At 41.9% G+C, this 23328-nt stretch overlaps 1 protein-coding gene across 2 annotated transcripts in view; it reads left to right on the top strand.

The window, feature by feature from the left end:
• Window positions 1-23328, top strand: part of WWP2 (WW domain containing E3 ubiquitin protein ligase 2) — a 191561-nt gene that overhangs the window by 62586 nt on the left and 105647 nt on the right. For both annotated transcript variants that reach the window (XM_007524578.3, XM_060185261.1), the window contains one exon: window positions 21013-21150. In XM_007524578.3, the coding sequence (XP_007524640.1) occupies window positions 21013-21150 (138 nt within the window). Of the gene's footprint in view, window positions 1-21012; window positions 21151-23328 lie in introns of those variants that run through there.

The following is a 23328-nucleotide window of genomic DNA, read 5'->3' as shown; positions in this document are numbered from 1 at the left end:
CCGGGGGCTTGAACCGGGATCCTCTCGCCGGTCATTGTGCTTTGCGCCACCTGCGCTTAATCACTGTGCTACCACCCGACTCCCTATGACTTTACTAATTCTTGCCTGAGCTAACATGAAGGTGGAGTAAAAGTATTGTCTGGGAAGATAGTGTCAATTTAGACTAGGACTAGAAAACTGGATTAAGGCAGAGAGTTGCTCCCAAATATGAGGAAAGTATATAAATACCATTAGCTGTTGACCCCATCTATCTGACTTAGGGCCCCCATATCTATTCATATTTAGCACAGGAGCCCTTTTCAGTCTAACCTCGCAGTCCATGGTCACAGCTAGAAACAACCTAGGCTGCATTCATTTCAGGATCAGTCTTCTTTCTTCCTTGAGTAGCAGAGTAGACTGACCCAGCCTTCCTTCAGAGACCGGGGCAGTGCCTACCATTGCTGCTCTACAGTGAGGGCAAGGTCCTCAAGACCCACTAGAGGGTTTATGTTGTTCCTGAATAAGAACCACACGCTAACCAATTGTGCCACTGGAGCTCATATGATGTTCCTAATGGAGATGACCAGTGATGGTGGAGAGAGGGATCTATTAGAGATCTGGGCTCATCACATTTTTGTGGGAATCCAAGGATTCCTTGACTAGGCCCCAGATATGGGATTACCAGGCATATTTTTAAAAGATTTATTGTGGGCTGGGTGGTAGCACACTGGGTTAAGTGCACATAGGGCAAAGCACAAGAACCAGTGCAAGGATCTGGGTTTGAGTCCCCAGCTCTCCACCTGCAGGAGGGTCGCTTCATGAGCAGTGAAGCAGGCTTTCAGGTGTCTTTCTCTCCTCCTGTCTTCCCCTCTTTTGTCAATCTCTCTCTAACAAGAATAGCAGCAACAAAAACAATGACAGCAACAATGAAAAAAAGATGGCCTCCAGGAGCAGTGGACTCATAAGTGTAGGCACCGAGCCCCAGCGATAACCCTGGAGGCAAAAAAAAAAAAGTTATATTTCATGAACAGATGGAGAGAGATGGGGGAGGGGCAGGCTAGAGCAGCACTCTGGCATATGTAGTGCCAGGCATCTGAACTTAGGACCTCATGCCTCTTAAGTTCAGAGCTCTACCACTACCCCTCTCCCAGGCTGCTTCAGACACATATTTCTAATGTGTTCTAGGGAAGTGAACCTAGGAACACATGTATGTATGACACTACTGCTGAGTGACCTCCCCAATCCATTTTTTTCAATTTTGATTTAGATAGAGAGGGAGAGTGAGAAAGGAGACACACTACAGCTTCTGTTCACCATTCACGGAGCTCCCCCTAGTGCTGTCCATTAAAGGTCCCGTGCATTGTTGGGGCTCACACCCAGGGCTTGTAGTCTACCAGGTGAACTGTCTTCCAGCCCCTACACCTCCCCCTACCCTTATCCCCAACATTTCATCTACAGATATTTCACTAAGTATTTCTTTTTCTTTTTTTTCTTTTAAAAATATTTATTTGCTTTTTTAAACATTTTTTAAAAATTTATTTATAAGATAGAAATATTGACAAGCTCACTAAGTATTTCTAAAAGATAAGTGCTCTTTAAAAATTCATGATAGGGGGCCAGACGGTGGCGCACCTGGTTAAGCGCACACATTACAGTGCACAAGGATGCAGGTTCAAGCCCCTGGTCCCCACCTGCAGGGGAAAGCTTCACAAGTGGTGAAGCAGGGTTGCAGGTGTGTCTCTCTGTCTCTCTCCCTCTCTATCTCCCTCCTCCACTCTCAATTTCTCTCTGTCACTATCCAGTAAGTCAATAAAATAAAAAATAAATTAAAAAAAGAAATAAAAATAAAAATTCATGATAATGGGCTGGGGAGTCTTTTGCACAATGGTTCTGCAAAAGACCATCATGCCTGAGCGTCTTAGGTCCTAGGTTCAATACCCAGCACCAGCATAAGGCAAAGCTGAAAAGTGCTCTAGTCTTTCTCTTTCTCTGTGTTTATTTCTCTCTGTTATTAAAAATATATATTGTTTAAAATCATGATAACTATATAAATAATCAACTTTACAGTCAGGTTTAGTGTTTCCCCACTTGTCTTTTTTTTTAGTCATTGGTTTGTTTGAATCAGTATCCAAACAAGGTTGGTATGTCTCTCTTTCTTTTTGCCTCTAGGATTATCACTGGGGCTCTGTGCTAACTATGAATCCATGGCTCCTGGTGGCTATTTTTCTGTCTCTCCTCCTCCATTTTTTTATTTGATAGGACAGAAATTGACAAGGGAGGGGGAAATAGAGAAGAAGAGAGGAAAGACACCTGTAGACCTTCATTGCTTGGGAAGTGTCCCCACTGCAGATGGGGAGTGGAGGCTCCAATCCAGATGCTTGCTGAGTCTTCCACATAGTACTATGTGCGTTCAACCAGGTGCACCACTGCCCGACTCCCCCTCTCTCCTTTCTTAACCTATCCATTTTCCTTCTTTTTGTCCTTTGTAGTTTGTTGTTGGAGAAGTTGAGTGGTTTGTCCTCAGGTTTCCTCTGATCATCTTACCCTAATATTTTACTTCTGGGAGTATGGACCAAAATTCTTTTTTTTTAAAAATATTTATTTATTCATTCCCTTTTGTTGCCCTTGTTGTTTTATTATTGTAGTTATTATTGTTGTTGTTGATGTCATCGTTGTTGGATAGGACAGAGAGAAATGGAGAGAGGAGGGGAAGACAGAGTGGGGGAGAGAAAGATAGACATCTGCAGACCTGCTTCACCGCTTGTGAAGCGACTTCCCTGCAGGTGGGGACCTGGGGCTTGAACCTGGATCCTTCTGTCGGTCCTTGCACTTTGCATCACATGAGCTTAACCCACTGTGCTACCGCCCGACTCCGATAGGTGTGCTTAACTGAGTGAGCCACGACCGAAATTCCTTATGGAGTGCAAGAAGGTGGAAGGTCTGGCTTCTGTAATTGCTTCTGTGCTAGACACGGGCATTGGCAGATCATTCTATACCGCCAGCCTGTTTCTATCTTTCCCTAGTGGGGTAGGGATCTGGGAGGTGATCTTCAGGGACACATTGGTGAGGTTGTCCTCCCAGGGAGTTCAGAATGTAAACATAGTAGCATCTGGAACTTGTTTGAAAGGCAGTAAGATATGAGGCAGGACAAAATGTTTAATAAATAGGAATTAGGAAGAAGGAATAGAGCAGGTGAGAATAGGGACTTAAGGGTGGTAAGAAGGTAGGTAGGTATGTTCCATGTGGTCCATGCATGACTTTAGTAATTTTTGCTTGAGCTTTATAGTTAACATGGAAGTGAACTAAAAATATTGTCTGGGGAAGATGCAGTCAGGTTGAGAATAGAATTAGAAAGCTGTATTAGGGCAAAGAGTAGCTCCCAAATGGTCTGCTGGCTTTTAATGGACTTTTGGCATGGTCTTCAAACTTTTACAAATTATCCCCCTCATGTTCAGATTTGCAACCCTACCACTCTCAGTTGAACTTCATAAAACTGCATTACAGGATATCAATTACCAAGTTGGTACTTAGACCAGAAAAAAAGAAAAAAGAAAAAAGCATGGTCCCATAACTGAAGGAGTATATTTACTGATTGCTGAAGTTAACTTGAGCTTATGACTTTTGCATTCTTGGCAGAATATTCCTTTGGAATATCACTCTGGCCTCTCACCTGATTTCTGGCAGAAATAAAGTCTTTTGCTAGCGGAATATTTTCATTACATGTACACATTCCATTTGGTTGTAATTGATTCTGCTTTCCTCCAATCATGCTATAAATTGACTCTCTTTATAGACCCTGCCTAAGATTTGCCCAGAGGTTTAATCTCAAGGGACTAGTAGGCCACTGGGGCCTAATAATGTGTTCTATAGGAGTCAGGCATTTTCTTTTTCTTTATTTAATTTTTTTATTTATAAAATGGAAACATTGGTAAGACCATAGGATAAGAGGGGTACATTTCCACACATTGCCCACCCCCAGAGCTCCATATCCTATCCCCTTCCTTGATAGCTTCCCTATTTTTAATCCCTCTGGGAGTATGAACCCAGGATCATTGTGGGGTGCAGAAGGTGGAAGGTCTGGCTTCTGTAACTACTTCTCTGCTGAACATTGGCAGGTCAGTCCATACTCCCAGTCTGTCTCTCTTTCCCTAGTGGGGCAGAGATCTAGGGAGATGAGGCTCCAAGACACATGGTGGGGTCCTCTGCCCAAGGAAGTCGGATTGGCATCATGGTAGCATCTGGAACCTGGTGGCTGAAAAAAGACTTAAGATATAATGCAGAACAAATTGTTGACTAATCATGAACCTAAAGGCTCACGCAGATGAAGATTGGAGTCTCCATTTTGGAAAAAGCTAGTAGGTCTGTTTTAGGTATATTCCAGAGGGCCCATGACCTTACTAGTTTTTGCCTTCGCCTGACATCTGATATGCAGTTAGACCCAGGTTATTGTCAGGGGAGATGGTGTCACAGTTGGAAAAAGGACTAGAAAGCTGGATCAGGGAAGAGTAGCTCCCAAATATGGGAAAGTATATAAATATTGTTAACTGTAAACCCTAAAAGTATATAAATATAGTTAACTGTAAACACACCTTGATCTGGGGCCCATATTCAGCATAGGAGCCTTTGTAACCTCTGCATCCTTTTAGGTCTGGGCTCACATTCTGTGGTAATGGCTAGGGACATTCCAGGCTGCACTAATTTCAGGACCCTTCTTCCTCAGGTAGTAGGTAGATTATGTTGTCCAGCCTCCCTTTGGAGAGCAGAACATTCCCTACCATTATTTTTTTATTTTTTTTTTTTTTAAATTTTATTTTTTTGTTATTTTTTACATTTATTTTATTTATTTCCTTTTGTTGCCCTTGTTGTTTTATTGTTGTAATTATTATTGTTGTTGTCATTGTTGTTGGATAGGACAGAGAGAAATGGAGAGAGGAGGGGAAGACAGAGAGGAGGAGAGAAAGATAGACACCTGCAGACCTCCTTCACCGCCTGTGAAGCAACTCCCCTGCAGGTGGGGAGCCGGGGTTCGAACCGGGATCCTTATGCCGGTCCTTGTGCTTTGCGCCACGTGCGCTTAACCCGCTGCGCTACAGCCCGACTCCCTCCCTACCATTATTGACACACATTGAGGGCAAAGTCCTATAGGGGCCCACAAAGGGGTCCATTATGTTGTTCCTGATGGAGATGGCCATTGACAGTGGCGAGAAGGATCTGTTAGAGGTCTAGGCCCATCATGTGTATGTGGGAACTCCAGGGCTCCCTGAATAGGGCCCCAGGTGATGGGGTGACTTGGTTGTGACTGAAAAGTCATCGTTAAAGTATGCCAGTCTCTTGCTATTCAGCTTTTATAGTTTTACCTTGACACGGTTTTGACACTTTGGAGTGATTGAGGGAAATGTATGTAATAGGAGGTAGGGTGAGGAGGGTATGTAGGTCTAAGTAGAAACTATTTCATTAGGTACTTGAAGGTGTCTTTTTAGTTCTTTCTACTTTCTTGCTTCATTTTTTTGACTCAGTGCAAATTATTGTGCCCCTTTCTTTAAGGTGTGTATATATATATTTTCCCCTAACTTACGGGTTCATGTACATATGCCCTATTTCATGGGCCCTGGTCTATATCTAGGTTTTGAGGTTTTGTTAAGAAGTGTGCCACTGGGGAGTCGGGCGGTAGCACAGTGGTTAAGTGCACATGGCACAAAGTGTAGGGACCGGTGCAAGGATCCCAGTTCGAGCCCCTGGCTCCCCACCTGCAGGGGAGTCGCTTCACAGGCTGTGAAGCAGGTCTGCAGGTGTCTGTTTTTCTTCTCTCCCCCTCTCTGTCTTCCCCTCCTCTCTCCGTTTCTCTCTGTCCTATCTAACAACAATGACATCAGTAACTACAACAATAAAATAACAAGGGCAACAAAAGGGAATAAATAAGGAAATAGTTTTTTTTTAAAAAAAAGTATGCCACTTGAAATGGAGTTAAGAAGTCCTATGAGCTAGAAATGGTCTCACTAGAGTAATGAAGCTGAAGAGTTGACATTCCATGCCTGATGTCTCTGGACACAGTTTGAAGTGAAGCATGCTGAGATGGTACTGGTTGCATTGAAGGAGTCAGGCATTTTCGTAGCAAGCCATTTAGTGCAGAGGCCAAGGTCAAGTACTCCTCAGGCACTGCATTCCTGGGAGCACCATTGCTCTCCTTTGAAATATCACACTGGCCTCTCACCTGGTCTTTTCTGCTCTAAAGCTGATTTTTCCTATAGCCAGAATGATTGCCTTATACCCAGAGTAAAGTTCCTTTTTTGCTCAAAACTTTTTAGTGACTCCTGATCTTGATTTTGCATACAGTCAATGCTAAAGACTTTGTTTGCAAAGACTTCAAGTTGTTCTCCATGGATTCTAGCTAGGTATGACTTTCACTGCCTACTGCTCACTTTTCTCAGACAGACCAGACACTCCAGCCTCCCTGATATTCCTTAGACATGGTAACCATGCTCCTATCTGGGACCTCTACTTCCTGTTTTCTCAGATATGTGTGTGTGTGTGTGTGTGTGTGTGTGTGTGTGTGCAGCCATATATATATGATGATATATACACATATGTAAATATATGTAAATATAAATACACATACAAATAATTGAAGATTTACATATGTATATATAACCCCCCTTTTTCCCCTCCAATATGGAACCAGGGAATAAATCTTAGGGCAGGCCTTGCGCTACTGAGTGGCTTTCCCAGTCCTGTTGTATTTTTCAGATTTTGTTGTTGTTGTTGTTGTTGCTGGGGTTTGCCTTCCCCGCCCCTCAGATAGAGATACAGAGAGAAAGAGATCACAGCACGAAAGCTTCCTCCAGCTTATTGGGAATAGGCTTGAAGCTGTGTTGTATAAATAGCAAAGCAGTGCACTATCCAAGTGAACTATTTTGTTGGCCTTATTTATTTGTTTTTATTACTTAAAGATTTTATTTGTTATTGAGGGAGATAGGAGGAGAGAAAGAAAGATAACCAGAACATCATTTTGGTATATGTATAGCTGGGAATCATTTTTTTTTCTGTTGTAAATTAAAGAAAAAATTTACTAGTGATTTAATATTGGCTTACAAAATTATGAGACAACAGGGGTATAATTCCACACCATTCCCACCACTAGAGTTCTGTGTCCTCATTCCCTCCATTGAAAACGGCAGTAATTCTCCCAAGATCACAGATATGGGTTTACTAATATTTCTACATATTTATACATATATTTGTCCATTTTTTTCTATGGTCCTACCTTCTCTTCCTTTCTAAGTCACAATGCACCTTTTACTGCTCCCGGTGTTTTTTCTTTTTTTTTTTTCCCAGTGGTTTTTTTTCTTTTATTAATTTGAAATAAAATTTAATTTTTATAATACAGTGTGCAGTATGACATCTCAAAATAACAGGAGTGCAGATACAAGGTAAGAGTATAAAGGAGGATTTAACAATAGATGTCAGAATGTTTACCTTTACTAAGGTTAAGTCCCTGGTTTATATTTTCCACACACATTCACAAAATTACATTCAAATTTATCAATACTTATTCTTAGGCCACGAGAAAAGGAAAAAAAAAAATCCAGACAGATTTTCATAGAAAGTAAATCTGGATTAGACTAAATACTATTGTTTATTCTGATTTAATAAAATCTAGTAAAGATCCCCTTTCCTTATTTTGACTTTCCATGTGCATTTCATTCCTCTAAGCAGATAAAAACTTCCTCCACACTGAGGCCTCATGTTCAGAACCACAAGAGGGACTGAAAGGCTAGACATGTATCTAAAGTATATTGCCACACTTCTTTCAAAGGAGTCTTAACAAATCAGTTTTCACTTTGCATAGGGCTGTGTTGAATATCAGCACATCCCTTTCACTAGGACTGAGAAAAGATTGGGACACAGCATTTCTACCATTCTGAGAAGTATTGGACTTTATTGAAACCTCCCATCATTTTAGATTTCCTAAAAGTATACTATGGCATAACATGTGCCTTGTAGGGTATTTGTTTGTTAAAGACACTTGAAATTTGATAGCATCTGGACCTAATGTCCCTATTTTCTGCTGGCTCAGGACTGAACAATAGCCACTTACTGACACTACCTGAAATCTCAGTTTAACCTAGCCAACATTTTAAATCAGAAGGTTGAAAATAGCTGTCAGTTATTATAAGCAGCTCACAGAAGTCCACTGTCTACCATAAACTACTTTTCATTGTAGAAGTGAAAACAGACTTCAAACATTTAAGTTCCTTGGTTCTCATTGTTAAAAAATCCATGGGGCCATTTCAATGTTCTTGCCATAAACTGGAGTGTTTCAAACCTGAAAAGATAGTACATTCCTCCCCTTAACCCAGGAATGTTACTTCTGACTAGAAACATTATCTTGAAACTATTTCTACAGAAGACACACACATTTGTTTTTTCTTTTTTCATCTTCTCTCTCTGGGTCCTGATGGAGTTGGAGCTATGAGTCCTCTGGTCATCTTCCCCTAACATTTCTCTCCCTCATGGAGTATAAACCAAAATTCTTTATGGGGTGCAGATTGGCTTCTGTAATTGCTTCTTCACTGGTCATGGTTCATCCCCCTAGCCTGTTTCTATCTTTCCAGGGATCAAATTTGAGATCTTATCTACCATGCCACCTCCCAGACTGATTATTTGTTATTAATGAGGGAGAGAGAACTAGAGTATATATTTTGGCACATGTGGTGCTAGGGATTGAATTCTGTACCTCATGCATGCTTCTCCAACAATTTATCCATGGTGCCAATTCCTGGGTTACCTAATCCTGTTTTCATTTTTAAGGAGCAAGAGAGGAGAGACAGGCACAGAGGGAAGTGAGATGTGTGTGTGTGTGTGTGGGGGGTGGGGGGTGGCAGGCAGTGTTGTACCCTGGTTGAGTGCTTAAGGACCTGGGTTAAGCCCCCACTCCTCACCTGCAGGGAGGATGTCTGACAGGTGGTGAAGAAGGTCTGTAGATGACTGTTTTTCTCTCTTCCTTTCTGTCTCCCGCATCCTTTTCAATTAATTTCTCTTTGTCCAATCAAATAAGATGGAAAGAAAGAAAGGGGGAAAAAAAAGGAAAAAAATGGCTGCCAGAAGTAGTGGATTTGTAGGGGTCAACACTAAGCCCCAGCAATATTCTGGTGGAAAAAAAATTGATTTAAGAGAGGTGATATTCTAGAGCAATGTTCCATCATCATCATCCATGGAGTTCTCTCCCCACCCAAACCTACCAGTGCTGTCGACAGCATTGTCATATGGTGCCAGGGCTTAAACACCAGGGGCTCTTGTATGGCAAGGCATGCATTCTACCAGGCAAACTATCTCCCAGATCTGTCTAAAATATTTATCCAGGTACTTGTGTGATTCCTCCCCCACCAGTCCTTCAGTCTCAGTTGTCATCTTCCCAGTGAGACTTTCCCATCACCCCATACCTTCTTTCCCCTTCTAGCAGCCTCCTTCCCCTTTTCTCCTTTCATTTCTGTCTACTGCATTTTCCATCTCCTAACAGATTTTGCAATTTAATTTTAAGAATTGCTTGTTATCTGTTTGCCCCCAGCAGAATGTAAGTGCTCCAGGAGCACAGGGCTTGTCTGTCTTGTTCTTATTGAGTCTTAGTGACTAATGGATATTCACTACACACATATAAACTATATGACTGTGGAGCTAGTAGGACCAGATGAGGCTCAACATAGTGGACAAGCTTCCTCTGCTGAATCTGATCCTACCTTTATAAAAATTGTTCGCTTTGGGAGTTGGGCGGTAGCACAGCAAGTTAAGCGCACTTGGTGCAAAGCACAAGGACGGGCTCAAGGATCCCTGTTCTAGCCCCGGGCTCCCCACCTGCGGGGGAGTCACTTCACAAGCAGTGAAGCAGGTCTACAGGTATCTATCTATCTTTCTCTCCTCCTCTCTCTCTTCTCCTCCTCTTTCCATTTCTCTGTCCTATCCAACAATGACATCAATAACAACAATAATAACTACAACAATAAAAAGGGCAACAAAAAGAAAATAAATAGAAATTAAAAAATTGTTTGCTTTATTCCCTCCCATAAATACTTTGATTTTTTTTTTAGCAATGTGCTTAAAAGGCAGTTGGAAGACATGTTGGAAGAGAAAGGCTCTTTGTAGAGTTGTCAGACATAAGTTGCAGTGAAACCAGAGGGCCCTAGAGGCGAGGTGACTAGTGCTGCTATTTATAGCTAAGATTCCAGTATATGTTTTCCAGCCACACTTACTTCTTTCAGTGTCCCCTGTATGCTCAAACCTGCCATTCAGTTAGCTAATGGTTTCTTTAGTCCCATTATGCATTGTAGAGCTCCCCTGGCTTGCGAGTATATGTCCCCCCCAAGAATAATGAGGTGTTCTGTTCTGAGAGCCTTAATTTTCTAATAGCCTTACCAATAAAATTACTTAACTTTTTTAAAATGAAAATTGAAAAGGTACTACAATGAATACTTCCAAGTGTCCTCCAATGGTTGTTAACACTTTGCTACATTTGTTTTACCTATGTGTGAGACTCTTTGTTTATGTGCATTTTTCCTGAATATTTCCCCTTCCATTTGAAGGTAAATTGTAGGTATTACGAGATATTTATTACTCCTAAAAATGGCAGCCTATGGGCGGGGGTCGGGCGGTAGCACAGTGGGTTAAGTGCACGTGGCGCAAAATGCAAGGACTGGTGTAAGGATCCCGGTTCAAGCCCCCGGCTCCATACCTGCAGGGAAGAGTTGCTTCACAGGTGGTGAAGCAAGTCTGCAGGTGTCTATCTTTCTCTCCCCATCTCTGTCTTCCCTATCTTTCTCCATTTCTTTCTGTCCTATCCAACAACGATGACATCAGTAACAACAACAGTAATAACTACAACAATGATAAAACAACCAGGGCAACAAAAGGGGGAAAAATGGCCTCCAGGAGCAGTCAATTCATGGTGCAGGTACAGCTCCAGCAATCACCCTGGAGGCAAAAAAAAAAAAAAAAAAAGAAATGACAGTGTATGATTAGGCAAACAGACTCTCATGCCTGAGGCTCCAAAACCCCAGATTCAATCCTGTACACCACCATGAGCCAGAGCAGTGCTCTGTTTAAAAAAAAAAAAAAAGTCTATATATATATATATATCCTGTTCTATAAACCACTTTAGAATAAATACAGACAATCTCGTAATCGATTCCTGTATTTCCTATAAAAGAAAATTTTAAAAATATTTATTTTAAAAATATTTTATTTTAGATACCGACAGAGAAAAACTGAGAGGGAAGGGGGAGATTGAGATAGAGATATACCTGCAGATATACTTTACCACTTGTGAATCTTCACTCCCTGCAGACAGGGGCAGAAGCTTGAACATGTATCCTTGTGCAAGGTATCACATACACATCATCTGGCATGCACATATATATTTATGAGAGAGACATATAGAGTAAGGAAAAGAGAGAACATTCACGTGACCAGACTACTGCTTAGATCTCTCACTTTGGGTATATTGCTGGGAATTGAACCTGGGACCTCTGGGACCTCAAGCATGAAAGTCTGCTGTTCACATGTTGAGCTTTCACTCTAGCAAGAAACATTCCTATGTAAAATCATATATCATTACTGGCCATAAGTAAACCAACAGTGGTGGTCAGGCAGTGGCATGCTGGGTTAAGCGTATATAGTACAAAGCGCAAGGACCTGTGCAAGGATCCTGGCTCAAGCCCCTGGCCCCCCACCAGCAGGGGGGTTACTTCACAAGTTGTGAAGCAGGTCTACAGGTGTCTTTCTCACTCTGTATCGTGCTCTCACCTCAGTTTCTCATTGTCCTATCCAGTTAAACAACAACAACAACAAAAAAGGCCTCCAGGAGCAATGGATTCATAATACTAGCATTTTAGCACTGAGCCCCAGTGATAACCCTGAGGCAAAAAAAGAAGAAAGCCAACAGTAATTTGGATGCAAATTTCTTGAGTTGTCTCAAGAATATTTTCTTTCAAATCAAGGTTCAGTCAAACATTGTGCATGGCATTTGTTTCTTTTTCTTTTCTTTTCTTTCTTTCTTTTTTAAAATTTATTTTATTTTATTTTATTTATTCCCTTTTGTTGCCCTTGTTGTTTTATTGTTGTAGTTATTATTATTGTTGTTGTCATCGTTGTTGGATAGGACAGAGAGAAATGGAGAGAGGAGGGGAAGACAGAGAGGGAGAGAAAGACAGACACCTGCAGACCTGCCTGCTTCACCGCCTGTGAAGTGACTCCCCTGCAGGTGGGGAGCCGGGGCTTGAACCGGGATCCTTATGCCGGTCCTTGTGCTTTGTGCCACCTGCGCTTAACCCACTGTGCTACAGACTGACTCCCTCTTTTTTTTTTTTTTTTAAAACCAGAGCACTACTTAGCTCTGGCTTATGGTGGTATGGGGGATTGAACCTGGGACTTTGGAGCCTCAGGCATGAGAGTCTCTTTGCATAACCATTATGCTATCTACCCTCTGCCTAGCATTTGTTTCTTTAAATCTAGAAGCATTTCCTTCATACTCATACTCTTTTAATGACTTTTTCCTTCTCCCCAAAATCACTTATTAGGGAAATAATGGTTTACAGGACAGTTTGACACATGGATAAAATTTATCATCTCCCAGAGATAGACGCCTATACACCACTCTCACCTCTAACTTAAATTCTTTTCCACCATAATGCACTGGATCCCTCATGCTCTCTCACCTTATCCTGTATCTTACTCTCCCAGAATACGTTGCCTTTTTTTTTTTTTTAATAGGTACAACACACTACAGTTAGTAATGAAAAAAAAATTTTTTTTCTTTAGAGTCCAGGATGATTACCAATAGATGTCCTGCATTATGGATTTGTGGATTTGTCTGATTGCTTCTTCATGGTGTTGCTTTGTTTCTCTAGCTTCTTCTTGTAAACTGGGAAGGAGCCTTCAAGGTCTGATTGGATTCAGATTAAATGTTTTTATCCAGGAGACTATTTTTTTTAATTTATTTTTTTTTGCCTCCAGGGTTGTTGCTGGGGCTCGGTGCCTGCACTATGAATCCACTGCTCCTGGAGGCCATTTTTTCCCTTTTTGTTGTCTTTGTCGTTTATTGTCATTGTTGTTATTATTATTGTTGTTGTTGTTATTGCTGTCATTGTTGTTGGATAGGACAGAGATAAATCGAGAGAGGAGGGGAAGACAGAGAGAGGGAGAGAAGATAGACACCTGCAGATTTGCTTTAGCACTTGTGAAGCGAACCCCCTGCAGGTGGGGAACTGGGGGCTTGAACCGGGATCCTTACTCTGGTCCTTGCACTTTGCACCATAGGTGCTTAACCTGCTGTGCTACTGCCTGGTCCCTGAAACTATTTTTTTAAATATTTATTTTATTTGCAAGTGTATGAGTCTGAGCATCTCTCTGGCATATATGATGCCAGGGATAAAACTTGGGACTTCATGCTTTACTTTAGAGCCCAACACCTTATCTACTGCATTACCTCCAAGGCCATTTAGCCAGGACACTTAAAAGATATTGTGGGGAGCTGGCTGATAGTGCAGTGGGTTAAGCGCACGTGGCGCCAAGCGCAAGGACCGAGTAAGGATCCCGGTTCAGGCTCCCAGCTCCCCACCTGCAGGGGGGGGTCACTTCACAGGTGGTGAAGCAGGTCTGCAGGTGTCTATCTTTCTCTCCCCTTCTCTGTCTTTCCCTCCTCTCTCTATTTCTCTCTGTCCTATCTAACATCGATGACATCAATAGTAACTACAACAATAAAAAACAAGGGCAACAAAAGGGAAAATTTAAAAAAAGTGATAGTATGCATTTCACATAGTATCACATCAGGAAATGTGTGGATAGCAGTTTGTCTTGTTCTTAATGATGCCTAATTAGATCACTTTGTCATGATAGTGATAACCAGAGATCTAACTCTCTGGGTTTCTTTTCAGTAAATGAAACAGGAGGGTAATGTTCTCAGAAGTTCATCAGAAAAGGAGAGAGAAAGAAAGGAAGAAAGAAGGAAAAAAAGAAAAAAGCCTTCCCCTACTGGTTCTTTTTAAAGGTCAGTTGTGTCTCATAAAGTTGCAAGGTAATGTCTGAGCTTCCAAGTGTAGTGACTTTTGGACACATTTGATGGGTAAACTTGACAGAAGAGCTAATTTAAGAGTCTGGAGGTGAGGTTATGGAAAGCAAAATTCAGGTTATACTTCTGGCTTCTGTCAGAGAATCATGACAATGTGTTTGTCAGGAGTTTGAAATCAGAGAAAGACATATTGGGTTGTTTTACCTTCCACTTAAACATTATCATCCCTTCAGGAAGGAGAGGAAAACCTGACCACATTAGTAAAGTGATAACCTTTCTGAGATATCAGGAAAGGAATCAAGGAGCCCTTAGAACGTTCCTTTCGGCATATTTCTACAGGTAGTAGTGACTACCTGTAGAAGACTGGGCATCTGTCTGTAGGAAATGTCTGAGAAGCATCAGGCATCAGACCAGAAAAATAGGTCACTTGGATAGTGCACCTGCTTTGCCATGTGTACAACTTAATTTCCAACCAGGCCTCTACTACACTGGAGGAAGCTTTAGTGCTGTGCTATCTTTCTCCTTCTCTCTTTCTTTCTGAAAGAAAAAAAAAAAGTTAGCCTGGAGCTGTGAAGCTCTGATGTTGAGTAAGAAAAAAGATCAGTTGTTTGTTTCCATAATGGTTATGTGATTTGGGAGATTTTTTTTCTTTTTTTTTTTTTTTTAAATTTTTTATTTAAGAAAGGATTAGTGAACAAAGGACTTTTTTTTTTTTTTTTTTAATTGGGGAATTAATGTTTTACATTTAACAGTAAGTACAATAGTTTGTTCATGCATAACATTCCCCAGTTTCCCATATAACACTACAACCCCCACTAGGTTCTCTGAATCCTTCTTGGACCTGTATTCTCGCCACCCACCCACCCCCACCCCAGAGTCTTTTACTTTGGTGTGATACGCCAATTCCATTTCAGGTTCTACTTCTGTTTTCTTTTCTGATCTTTTTTTTCAACTTCTGCCTGAGAGTGAGGTTATCCCATATTCATCCTTCTGTTTCTGACTTATATCACTCAACATGATTTTTTCAAGGTCCATCCAAGATCGGCTGAAAACAGTGAAGTCTCCATTTTTTACAGCTGAGTAGTATTCCATTGTGTATATATACCACAACTTGCTCAGCAACTCATCTGTTGTTGGACACCTGGGTTGCTTCCAGGTTTTGGCTATTACAAATTGTGCTGCCAAGAACCTATGTGTACACAGATCTTTTTGGATGGATGTGTTGGGTTCCTTAGGATATATCCCCAGGAGAGGAATTGTAGGATCATAGGGTAGGTCCATTTCTAGCCTTCTGAGAGTTCTCCGGACTGTTCTCCACAAAGGTTGGACCAATTGACATTCCCACCAGCAGTGTAGGAGGGTTCCTTTGACCCCACACCCTCTCCAGCATTTGCTGTTGTTACCTTTTCTGATGTATGACATTCTCACAGGAATGAAGTGAGATTTTATGAAGTTTCCTGGCACAATAAAAAAAGCTTGAGAAAATCAAGAGAAGAGTGGATATGCAATCAACATGATTGACTAAGAGCAACCAGTCTTAGCCAGTAGTGTCAACAGAAAGAAAATAAAAATGACAGCTTATCAAGCACTTACTAGGTGCCATTTAATTCTTCACAATTGTCATTTGAAGAAACAGCCTCCTGGGGCCAGGCGGTGGTGCACCTGGTTAAGCGCACACATTACAGCACACATTACAGTACACAAGGACCAGGGTTCAAGCCCCCGGTCCCCACCTGCAGGGGAAAAAGCTTCATGAGTGGTGAAGCAGGACTGTAGGTGTCTCTCTGCCTCTCTCCCTCTCTATCTCCCTCTCCTTTCTCAATTTCTCTTTGTCTCTGTTTAATAAAAATAATATAAAATAAAAATTAAAAAAAGAAACAGCCACCTCCTGTTCCTGTTTTTCAGATAGGGAGACTTATATTTATGTTAGATAATTTTTTTTTTTTGCCTCCAGGGTTATTGCTGGTTCTCAGTGCCTGCACCACGAATCCACTGCTTCTGGAGGCTATTTTTTTTTCCTTTTGTTGCCCTTGTTGTCTTATCATTGTTGTGGTTATTATTATTGTTGTTATTGATGTCATAGTTGTTGGACAGGACAGAGAGAAATGGAGAGAGGAGTGGAAGACAGAGAAGGGTAGAGAAAGATAGACACCTGCAGACCTGCTTCACCGCCTGTGAAGCGACTCCCCTGCAGGTGGGGAGCCGGGGGCTCAAACCGAGATCCTTACGCTGGTTTGCGCTTTGCATCACATGCGCTTAACCCACTGCATTACTGCCCTATTCCCATTAGATAGTTTTTTTCTAAATTCTTTCTTTCTTTATTTATTTCCCCTTTTGTTGCCCTTGTTGTTTTATTGTTGTAGTTATTATTGTTGTTGTTATTGATATCGTTGTTGTTAGATAGGACAGAGAGAAATGGAGAGAGGAGGGGAAGACAGAGAAGGGGAGAGAAAGATAGACACCTGCAGACCTGCTTCACCACCTGTGAAGTGACCCCCTCTTCAGGTGGAGAGCCGGGGGGGTTGAACCGGGATCCTTACTCGGTCCTTGCGCTTGGCGCCACGTGTGCTTAACTCACTGTACTATCAGCCAACTCCCAGATACTTTTCTTTTTTTTTTTTTAATTTTTTATATTTATTTATTTATTTATTTATTTATTCCCTTTCGTTGTCCTTGTTGTTTTATTGTTGTAGTTATTGATGTTGTCGTTGTTGGATAGGACAGAGAGAAATGGAGAGAGGAGGGGAAGACAGAGAAGGGGAGAGAAAGATAGACACCTGCAGACCTGCTTCACCGCCTGTGAAGCGACTCTCCTGCAGGTGGGGAGCCAGGGCTCGAACTGGGATCCTTATGCCGGTCCTTGCGCTTTGTGCCACCTGCACTTCCAGATACTTTTCTTAATGGTGCTCAGGTAGTAGGAAGTAAAATTGAGATTTGAACCTAGTCTGCCTGGCTGGCACCCACTCTCAGTGCTGGACTGTCTGTTGAGGATGTTCTCCCTGAATCTCAGCATGATAGAGGAAGGAGACAGTACTTAAAAGAATAATAGTAAAGGGGCCAGGCAGTGGCGCACCTCATTAAGTGCTCACATTATAGTGTGCAAGGGCCCAGGATCAAGCCTCTGGTCCCCACTTGCAGGGGGAAAGCTTCATGAGTGGTGAAGTGGGCCTGCAGGTGTTTCTCTCCCTCTCTATCTCCCCCTCCCCTCTCATTTTCTCTTTCTCTCTATCCAATAATCAATAAAGTATTAAAAATATAGTACTCATAAAGAATGTATCATAAGGAATAATAGCAAATATCATTAGTAGTAAACATTTATTACCTCAGTAGTTCCAGTATGTCAGGATTTGAGAGCAACTTAGTTCGGCAGCCTGGCCTGGAATCTGTCACAAGACAGTAGTGGTTGATGTTGGTTGGGTCACAGCTGCCTGAAGGATAGATTAGGATGGCAGGGTCCCCTTCCAAGTTGGCTCATTTGCATGCCCTGTAAGTAGTACTAGGTGTCAATAGACTGAGGCTTGAAAGTCCCAGGTTCAGTCCCAGGCACTACGAGAGCTGAGCAGTGCTCTGGTAAACAAACAAACAAACAAACAAAAACAAACAAACAGACTAGGCGGTGATGCATCCAGTTGACCAAGCACATTACCATGAGCAAGAACCTAGGTTTAAGGCCATGGTCCCCATGTGGGGGTCGGGAGTGGGTGTGTGTGTGTGGCGAGGATGAGGACTCTCCATGATCTTTTTTTTTTTTAAAAATATTTATTTTATTTATTTATTCCCTTTTGTTGCCCTTGTTGTTTTACTGTTGTAGTTATTATTGTTGTTGTCGTTGTTGGATAGGACAGAGAAATGGAGAGAGGAGGGGAAGACAGAGAGGAGGAGAGAAAGATAGACACCTGCAGACCTGCTTCACCGCCTGTGAAGCGACTCCCCTGCAGGTGGGGAGCCGGGGTTCGAACCAGGATCCTTATGCCGGTCCTTGTGCTTTGCGCCACCTGCACTTAACCCGCTGCGCTACAGCCCGACTCCCTCTCCATGATCTTTAAAGCAGTGCTGCAGATCCGTCTCCTTTTCCCACCCCTCTTGATTTCTCTGTCTTTACTTAATTTTAAAAAGCAAACATAAAAAGGCCAGTCTATTCAAGCCCTTCAGTAAAACTGATGATAAGTAGCAACAGATTCCAAGATATTTGAAGAAATTCATTACAAGAAAAAGGTTAAGGGGGAGTTGGGTGGTAGCGCAGCAAGTTAAGCGCAGGTGGCACAAAGAACAAGGACCAGCACAAGGATCCTGGTTCGAGCCCTCGGCTCCCACTTGCAGAGGAGTCGCTTCACAGGCGGTGAAGAAGGTCTGCAGGTGTCTATCTTTCTCTCCCCTTCTCTGTCTTCCCCTCCTCTCTCCATTTCTCTCTGTCCTAGCCAACAACGATGACAACAATAATAACTACAACAATGAAAAACAACAAGGGCAACAAAAGGGAATAAATAAATAAATAAATAAATATTAAAAAACAAGAAAGAGATAAAGGGAAGGCAGAGATACTTAGGAGAATGTGAAAACCTGACAGTAATTCATTTCTACTTTGTAATATATCCTTTTATTAAAAAAGTAATTTTATTTGTTATTCATAGTTTGTTGTAAGATGTAATAGACTCTTGAATTGATTCAGATTTTTTTTAGATTGTTTTTTTATTTGTTAATTGTGATACCAGGGATTGAGCCTAGTACAAAGTACTGAAAGTGTTTTGCTGCTAAGCCAGTCTTCCGCAGTTTAATTTTTTTTTTTTCCCTACCAAGATTATCTCTGGGATTTTGTGCTAGCACTGCTCCTGACAGCCATGTCCCCCACCCCCTTTGTTTTTCTTTTCTGTTTTCATTTGATAGGACAGAGAAAATGTGAGAGGGGTAGGGGAGAGAGTGAGGGAGAAAAAAAAGATAGACACCTGCAGACCTGCTTTATAAAGCTTACCCCCTGCAGGTGGGGAGTAGGGGCTCCAACCAGGGTCCTTATGCATGGTAACGTGTGCTCAACTGGTGTTCCACTGCCTGGTGCCATCAATGTCAGAGAAGGAAAGAGATATAGAGGGGAAAATATCAAAACACTACTTTGCCACCTATGGAGTTCCACTTGTCTCTGTTCATGGTGTGCCCATATGGTGCTGGGGATCAAGCCCAGGGTGACATAGATGGAAATTGTGTGTTTTACCACTAAGCCACCTACTTGGCCCCATTCCCCCTATCATTCCCCCCCTCTAATTTTTTTCTTTTTTTCTTTTTGGTTTCCAGGGTGATCGCTGGGGCTTGGTGCTTAGGACTATGAATCCACTGCTCCTGGTGGCCCCCCCTTTTTTTTTTCCTTTTTATTAATTGGATAGGACAGAGAGAAATTGAGAGGGGAGGGAGAAATAGAGAGGGAGAAAGACAGACACCTGCAGACCTATTTCACCGGGAATGAAGTGATCCCCCTGTAGGTACGGGGCCAAGGGCTCAAACTGGGATCCTTAAATGGTTTCTAGAATTTCGTACTATGTGCGCTTAACCTGGTGTGCCACTGCCCAGCCTTCCCTCCCCTCTAAATTCTTTAAGGACCATATCATTTTTTTTTAAAAAAAAGATTTTATTTATTAATGAGAAAGATAAGAGAGAGAGAAAGAACCAGACATCACTCTGGTACATGTGCTGTCAGGGATTGAACTCAGGAACTCATGCTTGAGAGTCCAGTGCCTTAGCGGCTGTGCCATCTCCCGGACCACTGGACCATATCATTTCTTAAATTTGGAACACACTATTTTGGCTGCGTCAGTTTGTCTTTAGGAAGTACTCATGGAGATACTTATTGATATGTACTCTGCATTGCTCTAAAAAAAAACCAGTGATCTGGTATTAAAGGGTTTATTTATCAATGTGGTATTGGGGGAGAGAGTATCATTTTTGCACATGCCATTCAGGGACTTGAACTCATCCTGATGCTTGAGATTCTAATGCTATCCACTGCCCTACCTTCTGGGCCACAAACTTTTTTCTCATGAAGCATTTTCAACATGGAAAGTTGAAAACAAGATACTTTATACTATAGATTAGAATAAACCCTTGTGGTCTTTCATGTAGTGAAAATTTCCTGATGATATTGCCTTAGAGTCTCCTGACCTACTTCTCTTCTTTTTGCCGTCATTCTTTATATGGGGAGGAAGATACTACTGGTAACTACTTCCTTCCTTCCTCTGTAATTCAGCAATATCTCTACTCTTAGAGCCCTCTGGTATAAACAAACAAATATGCAAAAATGGTCTAGCTATGGTCCAGGAGGTGGCACCGTGGATAAAGTGTTACTGGATTTTTGAGCATGAGGTCCTGAGTTAAAGGCAGAGAAAAAGCTTGCCAGGGAAGCCAGAGTGAAATAGGGGTTTGTAACTTACAGGATTTTAACTTGGGGTACATTGGCTTCAGTCTGCCCATGCTGCCTTTTATTTTTTAAAAAATTTTATTAAGGATTTGACATTGATTGACAAAATTAAAAGATAACAAGGATGTAATTCTACACCTTTCCCACCACCAGAGTTCTGTGTCCACATTCCCTCCACTGGAAACTGCATTAGTTCTCCCAAGACCACAGATATGGGTTGACTATTATTTCTATAAATATAAATATATATATATATATTTGCCCATTTTTTTCTGTGGTCTTGCCATCTCTTCCTTTCTTCCTTTCTAAGTCATACACACTACTTCTGAGTGTCCTTTCTTTTTCTTTTCTTTTTTTCCTTTGCTCTCTCTGCGTCATGATGAAGTTGGAGTTCAGAGCCCTGAACATTTACCCCTCTGGCAGTATGGACCAACATTCTTTATGGGGTACAGAAGGTGGAAGGTCTGGCTTCTGTAATTGCTTCTCTGCTGGACATGGGCGTTGGCAGGTTGATCCATACACCCAGCCTGTTTCTATCTTTCCTTACTGCCATGTTGCCTTCTATGCACAACAGTGGAGAATACGCAGCTGACCCTGAACCTGCAGACGGAGAACAAAGGCGGTGTTGTCTCGGGTGGTGAGCTGACAATTTTCCTGGACGGACCAACTGTTGATCTGGGAAATGTGCCTAATGGCAGTGCCGTGACAGATGGTGAGTGCCTCCCTGCTCCTGGGGCCTGTGCTGGGATAGGGCAGGCGGGAAAGAGGGTAGGAGGTAGTGCTCAGAGCTTGCTTCTGTACCAGGTATCTGGGTTTAGATATTGCTCTGCTGGCTTTGGCCCACAACTAGTCTGACTGTTATTAACATCCTTAACCAAAATTATTACATGATTTTTTAAGGACTGATTTCTGATAAAGGACCAAAATAAATGTCAAGTCTTTATAAGTGTATTGATGTTTGGTTTGTGAGTAGGGATAAACATCTTTTCATCCTACATGGACTTTGGAAAATAAAATTTAGTTATTAAATATCACCTGGGCCTCCTAGGGGGAAATTAAAATGTGACTTTTCTGACATGATCCTAGTTGGGGAAGGGGATTGTATTTTAGAGACTTGTACTGAGAAAATATAGACAGAAGCAGGGAATTAGAGTGTTTCCCGCTCTGTCCTTAATGTGGGTAATTTATATCTTTTTTTTTTTTTTTTTAAATATTTATTTTATTTATTTATTCCCTTTTGTTGCCCTTGTTGTTTTATTGTTGTAGCTATTATTGTTGTTGTCGTTGTTGGATAGGACAGAGAGAAATGGAGAGAGGAGGGGAAGACAGAGAGGAGGAGAGGAAGATAGACACCTGCAGACCTGCTTCACCGCCTGTGAAGCGACTCCCCTGCAGGTGGGGAGCCGGGGTTCAAACCAGGATCCTTATGCCAGTCCTTGTGCTTTGCGCCACCTGCGCTTAACCCGCTGCGCTACAGCCCGACTCCCAATTTATATCTTTTTATCTAGTCTGAAATAAATCACCTTTGGAGCTCACAGGAAATTATTTCATAATCTGAAGTCTGAAATGGATTGGGTTTCTTCATAATTTTTCTCATTAGATGTGATGTAATTGGTACTTCTCAGGCTTCAAACAGACTTTCTATAGCTGTAAGTGAGTAAAATTAGGATTTCAAGGTGGTTGGGTGGAATCTTAAGTGATTGCATAGACCTTGACTGTGGAGAATCCTCTGTTACTTGGTTTCAGTTCTGTACAGGGAGAAACACGCACACGCACACACACACGCACACACACACACACACACAACACACACACACAACACACACACACACACTTTAACCAAAACACTGCTCAGCTCTGGTTTATGGTGGTATGGGGGGATTGAACCTGGGACTTTGGAGCCTCAGGCACAAGAGTCTCTTTGCATAACCATTATGCTATCTACCCCTGCCTGAAACACATGTATCTTCCACACATTTGATAAGGGATAATCATAGTTGAACACCTAGTATGTATGAGATCGGCTATCCAGTGCTAGCCAGAGAGAGAGTGTAGGTAAATTCAGTCTCTATTTCCTGGAGCTTATAATCTATGTGAGGATGTTAAATATCAAATGAGCACACACTCAAACCATTATATAACTTGTAGTAGTGACAAAAGGTCTGTAAGGGAATTATTGGGTTATATGAAATCCCTATATTTATGAGACATCTCATTTAAGTTGGAGACTTGGGAAAGCTTTCCTTGAGGACACAGATCTGTAGGGGTATGAGGAATTGAGATAGGCCAAGGTGGTAGAGTGGGGTAAAGGGTGTCTGAGTAAGAGGTAAAGAGTTGGATACAGGGGCTGCATGGTGGCCCATCTGGTTGAGCACACATGTTACAATGTTCAACCAGGTTCAATCCCCTAGCCCTCACCTGCTGGAGGAAAGCTTCACAACTGGTGAAGCAGTGTTGCAGGTGTCTCTCTGTCTCTCCTTCTCTATCACCCCCTTACCTCTTGATTTCTATCTGTCTCTATCCAATAAATAAATAAAGATAAGTAAAAAAAAATTTTTTTTTTAAGTTTCATATGAAAGAAGGTGGAGCAAGCTTGGCCCTTGGTGGGAGCAGAGGCAGTCAGGGTGGCTGGGCAATGGGAGAAACAAGAAAGAGATAGGTGGGATATGAGACTGGAGAGGTGTCTCAGCTAAAATCATGCAACCTTGAAGTTCTGGGTAAATGTTTTGGTACTCATTCTAAGAAACCGAAAGTGGCTGGGGAGTTTTTAGTAGAAGAGTATCATGATTAGATTACCATCGGTTTTATTTGTCTTGAAAACAACAACAACAACAACAAAACCCTCTTTGGTTGCAATATGGAGAAACATGCCAATTCCTTGTCCCCATTT

The sequence above is a fragment of the Erinaceus europaeus genome, chromosome 2 (assembly GCF_950295315.1).
Source record: "Erinaceus europaeus chromosome 2, mEriEur2.1, whole genome shotgun sequence".
In the NCBI taxonomy this organism is placed as follows: domain Eukaryota; kingdom Metazoa; phylum Chordata; class Mammalia; order Eulipotyphla; family Erinaceidae; genus Erinaceus; species Erinaceus europaeus.
The sequence above is the reverse complement of the archived record's forward strand: the minus strand, read 5'-3'. Positions and strand labels throughout refer to the sequence as shown.